The sequence below is a fragment of the Carcharodon carcharias genome, chromosome 8 (assembly GCF_017639515.1).
Source record: "Carcharodon carcharias isolate sCarCar2 chromosome 8, sCarCar2.pri, whole genome shotgun sequence".
Taxonomy (NCBI): domain Eukaryota; kingdom Metazoa; phylum Chordata; class Chondrichthyes; order Lamniformes; family Lamnidae; genus Carcharodon; species Carcharodon carcharias.
The window spans coordinates 50,196,386-50,212,481 of NC_054474.1; the positions used below are offsets into that span (position 1 = coordinate 50,196,386).

General features: G+C 40.1%; 1 protein-coding gene across 1 annotated transcript in view; it reads right to left on the bottom strand.

Moving 5' to 3' along the window:
* LOC121281177 (A disintegrin and metalloproteinase with thrombospondin motifs 2-like) overlaps positions 1 to 16,096 on the bottom strand; it is a 287,596-nt gene that overhangs the window by 52,364 nt on the left and 219,136 nt on the right. Inside the window, exons 8-11 of the mRNA XM_041193930.1 lie at positions 12,236 to 12,379; positions 10,554 to 10,686; positions 3,069 to 3,182; positions 680 to 825 (exon numbers count right to left, since the gene is read on the bottom strand). Of these exons, the coding sequence (XP_041049864.1) occupies positions 680 to 825; positions 3,069 to 3,182; positions 10,554 to 10,686; positions 12,236 to 12,379 (537 nt within the window). The remainder of the gene's footprint in view (positions 1 to 679; positions 826 to 3,068; positions 3,183 to 10,553; positions 10,687 to 12,235; positions 12,380 to 16,096) is intronic.

The following is a 16,096-nucleotide window of genomic DNA, read 5'->3' on the forward strand; positions in this document are numbered from 1 at the left end:
ATTAAAGAACCTCTTTGGCCCTGGAAAATGAATTTTAAATGTGTGTAATGTTAATTTTTTTATTTAAAAAATTCCAGTTTTTAATTAATTTTTGTAGTTTTTTTGATATTCCAGAGTTTAATGTGCCCAGCCCAATAATTTCTTTAATTTAATTTAGTAAAATGTGTAGGATAAGTGCATCCTACTTTCTTATTTGCTATCTGTACGGGAACTTCAATGTGATTGGCTGCTTTTCTTCTTGATGACATTGCTACTGCTGGACACCTGGAGATACCCTTGACCTTGGCACCATATTTAAATTAATATCGGGAAAGGTGAAGTCCACACCACAGAGATAGCTAGATTGTGGATAGCTTTCTCTGAGGTCAGTAGCGAGTGCTGTCACTTGCTGTTGACCACAAAATTAAAGACACTAATTTTATGTATCATTGAGTAGTTTTACTCTCTACTAGCCTGGAAACGGCATTATAAACCATGTAAGACAGCTAAAAAAATTGAACATTTATCTATTTCACATAACAATTTCTATCACAAATATTTTTTGAGCAATATCAAAAAATGACATTGGCAACTTTTACACAAAGGATATGTGAGTTATGCTGTATATCAATAATTCCAATTTTGCCTCAACCACACAATAATAAAATGTAATTAGTCATTTTATCAGAACCTTACTTACAATGGGTTATCACACTGCCGTGTCCGGAAGCGTACACCAGTTCCACAGGTTCGAGAGCAGGATCCAAACTTGCTCCATGTCCCCCAGTTTCCATCATGTCTTAATATGTCAGGAGTTAGCCAGATACAGTGACCTTTAAAGCAATGCTAGAAAACAAAAAGAAATGACACAACTTAGACATAAATATTAATTTACTCCTTTCAGAGCCATATATACTCTTTTACAAGATGATGTTTTGGAGCTGATGGCAGGTGCTCAATATTGTTAAGTGCAGAGTGCTCAGGCTTGTGCTCTGCACAATGGGCTCAATGCACCAAAAGCAGCTGAGCAGTGCAAGGAGAACAAAACTTGTGCACAAACTTGCAGGGCTGTGAAAATGATTTAAATTAGGGAGTGTGACAAAAATTATTTATCTAGTTTTGGTATTGCGATTGTATCTTTCTATCCAACCATTTTTTTTCTGCAAAGATTTTTTCCCTTGGCACTGATACTGACAGCAACCTCTGAACAGCAGTGATCAACCAGTGCTCAGCATGGACATTTCTCTGAGCCTCCCACTGAATGCTATATATTTGGAGGAGGAAGAGAACTTCAAACAGGGAAAGAAAGGCATGTGCCCTCACACTTCAGGCAACTGCTTTTTCTTTGGATGCATTTGAGGATCTGGATACATTTGAGGATCCAAGTATTCTTTTCCAGTCACAGCTAAGAAATGAATTCCTAGCATTCATTTCTAGGAATGAATGGCATGCCTGATGATACCTGCTTCTATTTTGATTTATTCATTTTAATGGATGGAGAATCATGGGCTGCAATGTGCTTCTGTTAGCATGGCTCCCCATTGGGAACAACAGAATCACTCCTTATTTGTTACATGGAATAAGTGAAGCCTGATAAAATTTCAGTGACTGTATCGCATTGTCAATCCTGCATGTGCACACCATCACACTTTCAATGAACTCAGCACCCTGGATGTGAATGACAACAATATCCACTGCTAGCAAAAAAAAAGAGGGCAATGACAATAGCAGAATGAAATTAGAAAATACTGCATAATCTCCAAAGCATTACTAGAAAATATGATAGGTTTAACAGTAGTGATTTCACCTCAAGATTCAGGTGGCAGTTACAATCTAGAAGTTAGCTTTAGCAGTTCATGTTCACAGAACTCCTCGAGGATATTCCTGCCACGTAAATTACTTTCCTCTCTTCAATGTAGTCTCATGAAGCTATTAATTTATATAATATTATCAGAAAATATTTTTCTTTTAAAATAGAGGTCTAGTCTGTGGGTTTGGTTTAATTGGATTAAAGACAGCTAGTCTGGGTGCTTCGATGTGTACGAGTTTTGATATGTGGGAGAGAGAGAGTGCATTTGCATTTTTTGAATAGAGCATTCAAGAAGTGGGGTGAAAACTGACACCTATCTGGCAGATACCAAGCAATATGTTTATATTACTAATAAAATTGCTGCGATGAAAGGGGGTTTATTGTTAGAGAGGTTTAGTTCAGAGGTTGTGATACAATGAGAATTTACTTTCAGTGCTAGATATAACTTCAACTGTGTTGTGTGTGTAGGGCAGAAGCGTTGTGAGATCAACAGCAGCTGTAAGCCTCCAAGCCTCACAGGAATCAAAGTGAAAAGAACCTCATTTTGAATTTGTGAGGTGAAAATGTTTTGCCTGTTAAGTTAAATGTTAAGTCTATGGGTTGCTGTTGCCTTAATGGAGATTAGTTTGGGAATTTGTTAAAAGTTATGATAGTAGTAATTTGTAGCCATGTGTATATATATTTTAACCTGTGTAAATTAATAAAATGTTTCATTTAGTTTAATGTAAAAGTTCGAGAACTGGTGGTCTGATTCCTGAATTTAGAGTCGCATCCCAAACATAACACTTAAAATTATAGGTTATGACAGTTGTTTAAAGTTTCCCTCTGGGATTTTTAAATAACTCAGCTTTACCAACTGCATCGGTCATAACAAAAGTGTCATTGGATTATGTTAGTGTTGAAGATCAAAGAAATCAGTTACTGACATCCCATTTTTGAGTAAGAATGTGTCTTTCCTACTGCATTGCAAACAGAGTAGCGAAATTGCCTAGATATGCTGTAAGAGCCAAAAATAGTGCTAATGAATAATGGCTGAACATTGGCTACAGCTATTCACTGTTTTCTATTATCCTGTTGCTTGTGATCTTCAAGTATTCATCATGCTCATTTTGGCTTCAATGCTACATTTTCCAAACAGAACATTTTATATCCTTTCATACTTCTAATACGTTGCAGCAATACAAGGTTTCTCCGTCTGCTACTGTCAGGGGAAAGAAAACAGAACTACGTGTAAAGAAAAAGTAGATCTAGCATTATCCAACAGGATACATATATTTACCTTGCCAAGAGCACACATTGTCCCATCCAGTGGAGGTCCTTTTTTAGTTTTGCAGAAGTATGGATTGTCAGGATGGCTACACCACAGCTGCTTGCAGGGGTCAAAGGTGCGAAACTGAAACCATGAAGATAAATGGGTGTTTATGTATAAATATTTTTTCAAACATGCTGTCACATATTAAAAAATATTATGTAAAAAATTGAAGATGAATTTCATGACTTTAAAAATATTTAGCTATGACTGATGATTTTTCTTTCATAATCTAAGGATTATTGGCCAAATGGTTGAGTGAATTTTCCACCAACATGAAGACGGATTCCTTCACTTTCACGAAGACAATATGCAACATCTATATTGATAGCAATGCCGTGTCTATGTGCTCATTCAATATTGCGAGCCTATTCACTAATGTACTGCTTAAGGAAACCTTAGACATCTGTGCCGAGTTACTGCATCATAACAATATAGACACTCAGCCACTTTCTGAAGCTGCATTCATTGAACTTATGAACTCAGCAACTCATACAGTTGAGATCAGCTTTACTGACACTAAATATGCCCAAATAGATGGTGTTGCCATGGGATCCTCCCCAGGCCCAGCTCTTGCTAACATTTTTGTTGGTTTCCATAAGAAACATGATTTCGATGGAATGACCCCTAACCTCCTACCCCTTGCATATTTCCGATACTAGATGATACAGTTGCTATATTTGAATCTGCAGCTGCATGTAAGAATTTCCTTACACTCATTAATAAGTTCCATCCCATCCTCAAATGCATCTTTGAAATGGAGCAGTCTAATGAGCTCCCTTTCATTGACCTTCTGGTTGAGAAATCCACTAATGGGTTCTCTGCTACTCTCTATTTCAAGCCTACCTTCACTGGTCAATATATGTGTTGAGATTATGACAGCTCCATGCACTATAAGATTGGCCTTATTGGCAAACTTATAATAGATCTGGAGCCATTAGCTCACCATGCAAGCTTGATGCTGAAATAGGGCACATCAAAGCTACCCTGCAGTATCATGGTTACGCTGACCAGATAAATTGGTGATCAATCAGCACCTTTTTTCTCTATGTATTATAAATTGTTGCTCCCTTTGAAATTTGGCATTCTTGTGTCTGTCCTGATGGCTCCAAGACAAAAAGCTTTGACAGCATGTCTCTTTTTCTAGCAATAGGCTAAGGATGCAAAATTCCTCTTGTGCATTATTTTCTAAAAGTACAAAGCTGGATATTATTGCTGTAGTCATTGACAGAAGCAATTTCACCCCTTAAATATTAAAATCTAAACAGTTTTTGGATATTTATCTGGTACATTAATGATAATGTGGTAGTAGATTTATTGTAGTGGGATCACATTTGAAACATTGCAAAATGGTGGCCCCAAGTCTATGCCCCAGCTTTCTTCAAATGTCCAGCGCTGAATGTCACTAATTACAGATTATTTTTTTAAAAGAGTTAAATATTAGTGCCTCTAATTTTAACATTTGACAAGACTGCTAAGTATGATTTTGCATTTCCTTCCAAAAAGAGTTGCAGCAATATTCCCACAGCAAAATAATGGTTTTTTGAAGAATTAGATATTACATAATAATGGCTTGGTACATCCTTCCAATTATGCTCTGATTATTAAACATATGCACATGATCATTTATGTTAATTTAAAGTGTGCATGGATAGAAAATTGCTTAAGGATATGAATGACAAAAAATGACGCAGCTAACAACTACACAGAAAACTGCTGAATTTGATTCAAAATACATTTCCTATTGTGTACAAGTTTGTAATAAATGCACAGTGATAGTCTTGTCTGAAATGCACATTTATTGCAGTGTAATTTGACAGTGTTCAGAAGTGAAATTAATTTGTTCCTAATGACTAGGCATCCTTCAGACAAGTAATTGTGCAGAATACTTTCAATGGAGTTTATTGCTCCCTTGGTGTTGTTCCATGGGGCTCTCTTATTGTGTACACTCTTCAGGAAGGTGACCACAAGTTAGGTGCGATTTAGAGCATCCAATATGCTGTCTTCACAATAGTTCCTACTATTTGATCAGACATGGTATGCTGCAAGTGCAATTTAAATCCTTCTTATAGTTAATGTGACAACACAAGTGAGTTCATTGAATGATATGACCTGAAGTCAGACAGCCAGGTGCTTTGGTTTCGTCCAAAGCTCAGAGCACTGCTGTGAAAGCACAGATAGGCATATGGCTGTGTCACATAGTGCCTGGGCATACTTAGCAATCCTCCACATTTTACAGAAAGCCGTGCGTAACTTTGGAAAAGGAATCAGCTCCTGAGGCTTTGGACAAGGCTGCCAATTTGCACTAAGTTTTGGCCAAAACTGTGTTATTTGTTATTTACTAAATTGCTGTTGAAATTCAATGACCTGCAACTCCACAGTGAAAAAACTTAATGAAACTCTGTCTTCATGAAATGTGCTGTGGAGCACTTAGGCCCCCCACCCCGACTGAAAATCTGACCTTTCTGTGCACTTTTTCCCAGGTCAGGTTTGTGGAGCCACAAGTTGTACCAACTGAAAATTCAGGTCTAAGTGCTCCACAGTACATTTCATGACTGGATTTTGTTCTTGGCGGGGGTGCTCAGCAGGGGCGGGGGCGGGCGGTGGTGGTCGGAAAGCTGCCCGCAATCGATGCCGCAATTTTTCATGCTGACGAGCCAATTAAGGCCTGCCAAGCGTGAAATGAGAGTGGCAGCGCTAAGCGGGAGTGGGGGAGGATTGCGAGTGTGCAATTCACGCGTGCGCACAAGTGAGTACCGCATAATCTCCCTGAGGCACAGAGCTGCCTCAGGGAGATGAAGAGATAATAAAAATAAAATAAAATAAATAAAAATGTCCTATCCATTGCAATAAAACATGTCCCCTGGGTCACATGAGCAGGGACATGTTATTAGTAAAAAGTTAAAGTTTTTATTTTATTTTTATTTGCTTTGGAAAGCTGTTCCATCCATGGATAAGGTTTCCAAAAAAATGCAAAGGCTCCTTGGCCTTATCGCCTGCCCACCAACCGTTAAGTTGGACGCGCAGTGAAACCTTTACGTTAATTGATAACTTATTGGCCTTAACAGGCCTTTTAATTTTTGGCAGGCATGCTGCAGGCTCCAACGCATGCCTGATGACTGAACTAATGCACATCATTTCACTCTTGAGCAGGTTGGGCATGTGCCTGCCCACCAAGTGAAAATTTCTGCCCTAAGTGTGTATTGTAGACTTTATTTTGGAAAAATAACACTCATTCATAAAAACAAATTCAGTACATTTACATTCCTTCAACTACATAAACCATTATAAAAACAAACATTTCATTCAAGTACTTAATCCTTTAAAAACAGACATTGGAATTCATAGTCCCACTGCAAAGCGTCTATAACCTTTTGTAGCTGTTAAATGGCAGGCACCCTACTATGATAATGGAAGGTTGTGAAATCAATCATACAGCGTTAATCCAGTAATGATAATGTTCAGGTTTATGTCAACAGACAGAGTGAAATAGCAAGTAATTTTTTTTAACACTCCATTTGCCTGGATGGGTGCAGCTCCAACAACACTCTAGAAGCTTGACAACATCCAGGATAAACTAGCCCACTTGTTTGGCATCCCATCCACCACCTTAAACATTGTCTCTCCACCATCAACTCATAGTGACAGCAGTGTGTGCCATCTACAAGATGCACTGCATCACTCATCAAGATGCCTTTGACAGCATGTTTGAAACCCGTGACCTCTACGACCCCATAAGAACAAGCACAGCAGATGCATGGGAACACCACCACATGCAAATTCCCCTCCAAACCACATATCATCCTGACTTGGAACTACATCGCCGTTCCTTCACTGTCGCTGGGTTAAAATCCTGGAACTCCCTTCCTAACAGCATTGCAGGTGCATCTACACTACATGGACTGCAGTAGTTCAAGAAGGCAGCTCATCACCACCAAGGGCAATTAGGGATGGGGAGTAAATGCTGCCTAGCTAGCAATACCCACATCCTATTACAGAATAAATAAAACAAAACTCCACACAGTTTTTATCAAAATTATAAAGGGCTCAACTTTTAAATGGCTTGACAACTTAACAGTTCCTTTTCACAGTTATTTTTCACACTTGTGACAGTCACTTTTCGCAACTCTCTTGACAGTTCTGTGTACTTTTTACACACATTCATGTCCACTTATAACAATCCCAAAGGGCACTTTACCTCTCCCAAATGGCACCTGACCTCACCCAAAGGTGTCCTAGGACTATATCCAAAGGAGTACCCCTACCTCTCCAAAAGGGTACCTTGCCTCTTCAACGAACACAAATTTAGATCTGGTGCTAACAAGTCTAATCTGCACATTTCATGGTTCCCATTCCCGGCTAACAAAAATCAGATGAGTGGGGGAAGCTGCTGTTTTATATGGGCAGCTGCCTTCGTGACCCATGCACAAATCCTGACCGGCCCTATTTCCACGCCCGCAAAAATGTTAGATGTGTGTTTGGGGGTGGGATGTCTGGGTTTCAGCCTCCTCTACTGTCATGTCCCTAAGACATGAAAGTGATCATAAACTGTTTAAATCAAACCTTACCTTTTTGCTTATTTAAAAAGTCAACTAGCTAAACCAAAAGATGGCTGCTACAAGTTACATGAGTCACAAGTTGGCTACAGTTTCTGGAAATTTCCAACAGCAGTTATAGGACAAAAGCTTAACCCTCATCCTTGTGGAATCTCACACGTCTCATCGTGAAGACACATTACAATCAATGATCCCAGAGACCAGCAGATGACCTATCTCCCCAGCCTGGCCCAATAACAAAGGGAGAGCCATGAAGCTCATTATACCTTTAGAGGCGCTAAAAGACACCATCTATTTTCTAAGGTGAACAATGGATTTTGACCAAAGGCATATAAACTGCTCATTTGCCTGCAACTGACTCAGCAATGGGCAACATCACATGACCTAAGCTTCTGGCCTTTGCAAAGTTTTGATATTACTTTTCTAAATCCACAACTCAGTCTGCTGTTCGAACTTCAGCCTGCAAATATCAAAACAGGACTCCAGGCTGACCCACAGTCTGCATCAAGTCTAAGTCACCTTGGAGCCTATTTCTCTGGAAGACTCCAGCCATTGCCTGCCAAGCAGACCAAGTCTCTGTATACTAATCTCATCTCACTGCATAACCATCAACTTTAAAGGAATTCTGAAAATCCTGCTTCATCTAGCTAAACCCACCTCAACTGTAGCTCCTCTGTGAAGAAGGATTCACTGGACTCTAACTTTCTGGACTTTGGTAATCACGTGAACTGATATCTATATCTGTGGTGCTTTTTCTTCTAAGTTATGCATAGTTGTAAAAACTCTTTCCTATCTTCTTATTGGTGTGCATGTGTATATGAAGTTGCAACCATTCACTGGGTTTGAATGTGTGAATAAACTATACTTTTGATTTAGCCCTAACGAAAGTTTGCTGCAAGTCGCTTTAAAAATGTACCTCACAGTGGATTTCAGGAAACATACCAGAGCCTACTTCAAAATTTAAAACACCTCTGCTTATGCACAGACAGTGAGAAAAATAAAGGAGTTCAGTTTTGCCTTCCTCCCCTCTCTGGAACAACACAATTTTTTGCAACGACGATGTGGCTCTAAGTTGTTGAGAAAATCCAGGCCTTGGACTCACATCACTAGAAACTGGAGTGTTATGCCCAAAATCCCTTAACTTAGGGCCCTTCATAATCATTAGATCACATCAGAGTGTGCTTTCATCCAATTCAGCTGCACAATATTATCCAAGCCCATCTAGTGTCCTAATGGATTCACCTGTGGAATATTAAAATGCCAACATAACTCATCCTTATCGTGATGGAGTCCATAGTTTCAAAGTTTGCATTTTTTGAGACAGGCCCTAATTGAAAAGGGAAATTGAAATGGAGAAACTGGAAGGGTCAGTTTCAAGAAAACTAAAAATGAAGCTTGGATTGGAAACCAAAATTTCTGGGGAGTCTGGAACTGGTTGAAACTGTATCAAAGGACACAGGGCCTTCAGAGCTCAGATGATGATCCCAGTGGTGCAGTACAAACAGGCTGAAGAAGATGGAAGCTAGATCTAGAAGTTGAAAATAGGCAAATATACAGTGTCTGCAGGTGTTCCTGTTACTTGAAGATAACATTAGTTAATCTACACTATCCAGACTGTTGTAAGTAGAGTTGAGGACGTTCACCAAAAATGTGCCATACCCGTAGAATGCAGGTTGGTTATGTGCTGCTGTCAGCTGGGGATCAGTCTAAATCCTAGAAAAAGAGGAGCCGAAATTCTTCATGAGGAAGACAGAGTTTTGAAGGACCTGGTGGTTGAAATTGATGACATATATGCACACACACAGCTCTGCAGCTCTGATGTTTTCTAGCTTCATAGCCATGTATATCTGTTCTCATAAGCCTTGACTTAATAAATTAACCCACACTGTGTTTTACCCTATCTCTTAATATAAAGGCACCAATCACTCATAAAAACATGATATATACTGAGCAGACAGCCAAGTCAATTTGCAAGATCTATCTTAGTTGTATCTGCCATTTAATGTGTAATTTATTGTTCATAATCAACCACAATTTGCCTGTTAATTTATGTTTAACTTGTATTGATTCTGGGTTTTACAGTACAAGTGATTACCTAAGATAATAATTAGCATTTACTTTGTCTGGTTCTTGTATAGTAAAAATTATTTGGTTTTAAACTGTTGAATTGTGTGACTTCACTCCTTTTGTAAATAACTGGGATTTCAGATTTCTTCTACTTTGGGAAAAAAGAGCTTTTCATAAAGAAATTTTTTTCTAGCTATACTTTTAAAAATGAGCAACAATTTGGCAGTAAAATCAAACCACACTGTAGGTTTAACACTGTACATTTAGAAAATATTGTACATCAATATGTGAGATTCCTTGTGTCATTCTATGCAGTTTTGCACGGGAAATTCCAAACTTCTTTGCAGATCTTAAGAGGAAAAATATGAAGGTTTTGAAAGCTGCCTAGGTCATGCACATTTGCCAATTTCAAGCATCCTGCAAATCAAGGAAAACATTAAAGGAGCTGGATTAAATGGTTCATATGAATCCTGGACACCACTACCATTTTATTGATTTAAACACACACAGAAGAAAGACTTATACTAATAACAGTGACTGACAACATGTTCAGAGTGCTTTAGTCTACTTATCCTAAATTGTGGCTTCGAATTATTTTATCATTTTATTTGTGTGTGTGGATATAAATGATCTACACACATATTGATAAATGTCCAGAGTTTTATAAGTGGTTTATTCTGGTCTCATTAGAAGAAGATTGGCAGAAATCTTGAGATTTCTGCAGAGGCTACAGTGGGAAAATAACCTCCGCAGAAATTCTATCCCATACATGCCTGTTTCAGTATATCTTATGCAAACTCTGTAGGTCTGAAAGAGTTTTGATCACACTTACTGCTGTGCACATCATATACCCAACTCCAAAATCAAAGCGACATTGTTCATTCATAGAGTAATTAATGCCTGGAAGTTGTGGTAACAATGGCCAATCATGTTCAAATGGATCATCCCGTAGACAGTCATATGAACTGCAATGGAAAAATATTTTCAAATTGCTTTCAAAGTTATTGCCCAACTGAAAGACATCAAACATCCAAGCAACTTTTCATGGTTTATACCCTCACCAATAATGACAGCATGGCCAGCATTCTTCATTTCCTGCCCCAACCTCACTGTTATTCTGCCCATTTTCCTGGGTCAGATCGTTATATGTGCAGTGCCAGCTCCCAGCAGTATCCCCACTAGCAGTGACTGTAATCAAATGAGTTTCAAGTGGTGCTGCAGTAGAGGCAAGGACTACAGGCCTTGAGGATCTGAGGTCCATACTGCTCTTGGACCTTGGTAGGGGTATGGGGTTTAATGAGAAATGTGTTCCTTCAGATCCACCACAGCCCTAGGGATTACTATCATTCCTCTTCAAATGGTCACTGAAATAGGCCAAAATAATAGCTAAAAAGACTGCAATCAATTTAAGGTAAATTAGAGAAGGTAAGCCTTGCATTTTCCATTGCGGCATCCAATGCATTAGAAGTGAAGGATGGGTCCGATAACTGGCCCATTTTCTAAGCTTATCTAATTATAATCATGTTCAGCAGGCTTTCAACAACAAAGCTGCTTGCAGTTGTAAGCTTGCCAATCATGTGCGTAGATAGTTAAATGAGATAGCATCAAAAAGTATACTCTTGCAATGGTTTCATTTCCATCATGACTGGAAGTGGAACCTTTTGTGTCATGATTCTCAAATGTTGGACTCATTGGAGGTGTGTTTGATCAACAAATGTTGATATAATGATTGGATCCAATAGAGGATGTACGGTCTTGAGTATCTCACTTTTAAATTCTCATTCTTGTTTTCAAGTTCTGCTATTTTCTTGCACCTCCAGAAATCTGTGAAGTCCTCACCCCTCTAAACCTCTGAGACCTCTGCACTCCTCCCCAATTTTAATCTCTCAACCGTTGGTGGCCAAACCTTCAACAGTCCAGATTCTAAGGTCTGGAATTCCCTCTCAATACCTCTTTGTTCTTCTACCTTCCTCTCCTCATATAAATCTCTCCTTAAAATCTGTATCTTTGATCAAGTTTTGGACCACGGGTCTTCATATCCTCTTATGTGGCTTTTGGGCCACTCCTCGAACCATTGCAGTTCTTGGGTTTATAATGCTGCCATACAGGAGAGGGAGTTACAGGATATTGCCCCACCAACCATGAAAGAATAGTACCTTAATGCATGTAAAAGCTCACTCTTTTTGTGTTGTTTTCCTTTCTCTCCATTTATGTTTTGGAACAAATTAAAAAGACAAAACTATTAGCTGGATGCTTGCACTTGTTTTTCTGTCAGGAAGCACCATTATTCTGAAAGCAATGATACAGCACAAGGAAGGAAAACTAACTGCAAGGAAGATCTCTCTGCAATATTTTAGAACATAGAAAGCACAAAACATTTGTTTCAAAAAGAACATTATATGAAAAGCTGGGCTACAATCACTGAACTTTCATCAATTAATTGGAGGAAGGCCATACGTTTATTATTTCATTCACTTGGAAACCAGCAGCAATCAGCAGCAATTTTTCACTCACTGCAAGTATCGGTTCAGCTCCTGTTGACTACAGCGAGACCAGTGGAAACGATGGAATGCAGCCTGAACCAATGGTGCCATGATACTTCCCATTTTGATCTCATCACCACAATGATTACCTTGACCATCATGTTCCATGCCTAACCTAGTAGATGGAAAAAGATAAAATCAGATGGTTCAATACAATGAAACAAGAAGTTGGGTTTTTGTACCATGATTTTAAGTACAAAATTTGTTCAAACACAAGGCAAAGCCAAGTGCTCATCATTAAAAGAGTCACTGCAAAGACAAAATGAAGACAGGACTGAGAGTCCAAAATGTTCATATTTAATAATTACATTGTCTATTTGTCTTTTTGTTTTTATTTGCAACTGCAGGGGCTAGGACCAGTATACTTCAGGCACTGGCCACACATCATCAGTAAAATGATGAAAGGAGTTACTGACAGTGATATCAAGCAGCAACAACCTGCTCACCAATGTTCAATTTGGTTCTGCCGAGGCCACTCAGCTCCAGACCTCATAACAACCTTGTTTCAAGCATGGACAAAAGGGCTGAATTCCAGAGGTGAGGTGAGAGTGGCTGCCCTTGAAATCAAGGCTGCATTTGACCGAGTGTGGCATCAAGGAGCCCTAGCAAAATTGAAGTCAATAGGAATCAGAGGAAAACTCTCCACTGGCTGGAGTCATACCTAGCAAAAGGGAAAATGATTGTGGTTGCTGGAGGCCAATCAACTCAGTCCCAAACATCACTCCAGGAGTTCTCCAGGGCTGCATCCTAGGCCCTACCACGTTCAGCTGCTTCATTACTGACCTTCCCCCATCATAATATCAGAAGTGGAGATGTTTGCTGATGATTGCAGAGTGTTCAATACTATTCACAACTCTTCAGATAGTGAAGCGGCCCGTGCCCACATACAGCAAGACCTGGACAACATTCAGGCTTGGGCTGATAAGTGGCAGGTAACACTCACACCGCTCATTTCCAACAAAAGAGAATTTAAGCCACCCTTGCTGCATTTTGCCACTATCAACATCCTGAGGATCACCATTGACCAGATAATTAACTGGACCAGCCACATAAATACTGTGGCTAATACAGCAGGTCAGAGACTGGGTGTTCTACGGCAAGTAACTCAACTCCTGACTCCCAAAAACCATTCCAACATCTACAAGGCACAAGTCTGGAGTGTGAGGGGGTAATCTCCAGGATGAGTGCAATTCCAACAATACTGAAGAAGCCTGACGCCCACCAGGGCAAAGTAGCCTGTTTGTTTGGCACGCCATCTTCCTCCATCTTAAATGTTAAGCCCCTCAACTCACAGGACATTGTGGCTGCAGTGTGCGCCATCTACAAGCTGCACTATAGAGTAACTCAACAAGTTTCTTCTATAGCACCCACTAGCAGCACTATGGGAATACCTACACCACTTGGAGCATAGCAGGGCAAGTAGGGATGGGTGATAAATGCTGGCCTTGTAAGCAATATCCACATCCTATGGATGAATTTTTAAAAAAACGCCTGCAGAGCATCCTCGCTTGAGAGTGATGGTGAGGTTAGCTAATATAAATAATTACTGTCTGCTTCTTGTGTTTGGTACATGAAGGAGAGGCTGATTTATGGTGGGAAAATAAACTTACAGCCTTTAGAAAGGCAGGAAATTGTTTTTGCTGACATTTTTCAGCTTCTACAAATGCTGCATGAGGAAGGGGCTGACAAAAAGTGGCAGAGTAAGAGCAAGTGAAGGCAATCCCAGTGTCAAAGAATGAAACCTCCTGTTTGGTGGTTAGTAAAGTGGATTTACTGGGCATTCCAGGCCACCCTCCCCTTAGGATAATACACCGTGTCTGGCAGAATGTGGCAGCCAGGATGAATACTGTGCAAACTGGAATCTACAGCACACAGGGTTAAATGCAGAAAATTATGTCATAATGTACAAAACCTGGCATGATAAGACTGCCCAACCGCATTATCCAATGGTGCAAGATCATTGCCCATCAAGCTGTCTCACATATACAATTTGCCCATATGTTAAACCATAACACAACCTTTAGCTTTTTCACTGCATCTCATGTACACCCAGGGCAAATATTTAAGTGGCAACTTACACTGGAATAACATGTCACAGTCCCATCTCCCAAGGGCCTCACACATCAAACCATTGGCACTTACTGAGGTTTTGGGTTGAAGACTAATACTAGGGGACACAGTTTAAAAATAAGGGATATCCCATTTATGAGGAGAGAATTTTTTCCTCTCGGAGGGTCATGAGACTGTGAAACTCTCTACTCCAGAGAGCAGCGGAGGCAGGGTGCATGAATATTTTTAAGGCTGAGATAGGTAGATTCTTGACTAACAAAGAAGTCAAAGGTTATCAGGGTAGGCGGTATGTGGAGTTGAGGCCACAATCAGATCAGCCATGATCTTATTGAATAGTGCAGGAGGCTTGAGGGGCTAAATGGCCTACTCTTGCTCCTAATTCATATGTTTGTATAAGAGAGCCATAATTTAGACTTGGGAAATACAGCATGTGTTGACATTAGGTCTGAGGAATCTGTCAACACTGCTCCTGTTTTACAGGGTAAAACAGGTGCCTAATTGCCTAAGCAAGAGGGCACACGTTCTGTGAAGGAAGTGTGGTGATCATCGTGTTGGTTAAGGCTACAACATAGGTGATCAAAGGTTCACGCTTGAAACAGGCATTCGCCCCTTTGTGTATGCAGATGGACAGCCTAATGATTGTTTGAGACCCCTTCCTGAAATGGGGATAATGGTCTAGATTTTCACTGAATCCTTTAAAAATGGTGGACGGGTGCCGATTCCAGGATTTCTGACCCCATTGCTAGGGTTTCTGATGTTCAGGAGTGCGTTTAAATGGTGCAGGCTGGTTTGGGTTGTGGGCCTGCATTCTCAACCTAGATAGTCTTTCGCAATTTTCATGGAGTCAGGCCAGCTTTTCAAAGAGTTGTGCTTCATGGCCCCTCAGAGGTGTCATGAATCATAGTCTGCATGAGGAAACCTTTGAAAAGTAAGTTTATAAAGTCCTCCCATGCCGCCTATGCCAAGGTATGCCTCCCCACTAACTCCCTATGGCCCCTTATGCTTCCATGCCAAGTAATGGCACTTCCATTCCCATTTGCCCATTATAAACTGTATAGAAGCAATTAATCTAATAGTGACAATAGGATGTATAAATAAAAGTTTTAAAAATTCATTAATTGATAACTTTCCACTTTCTTAAAAAACTCTTTACTACAGCCCAATAAAAGTGTCAATCATCCACACCCTTTCAAGTATCAATTGCTGAAACTGTAAGCACTTGAAATCTCTTTATCTTGTGTAAATAAACATTATGAAATGGACAGCATAGATCAGAGAGCCAAAGTCAAGCAAGCAATGTCTTCCAGGGTTCAGGTGTTTCAACAGGTTAACAGGTTACTGGTCTCTAAGAATACACAATAAGGATTAGCATATGGGGCATGAGGGGCCATAGGGGATGAGTGAGGGGCATATATTGGTATAAGGGGCATGAGGGGCCATATGGGTTGTTTGGAAAGCGTATCTTGGCATGCGGGCATGAGGTGGCATGGATGGGGCATGGGGAGTGTGTGGGGTGAGCAGCTGTGAGGGGTGATGGCTGGAGGCCTGTTTTTACTTAAACTGGGAGAAAGACTTTTAAACAGCCCATTTCCACACCGACATCCCCTGTGGCTACCTCTGAACAACTTCCTGGGTTGGCTGGCCTGACTGCAGCTTGCACCTGTCCTGCCCACAATGAAAATCCTGTCCTTGTGGACACTTTCTCCAGAGGCAGGTGGACCGATTCAGGATTTTCCTGACTTCTGCCTCGAGGATGAAAATC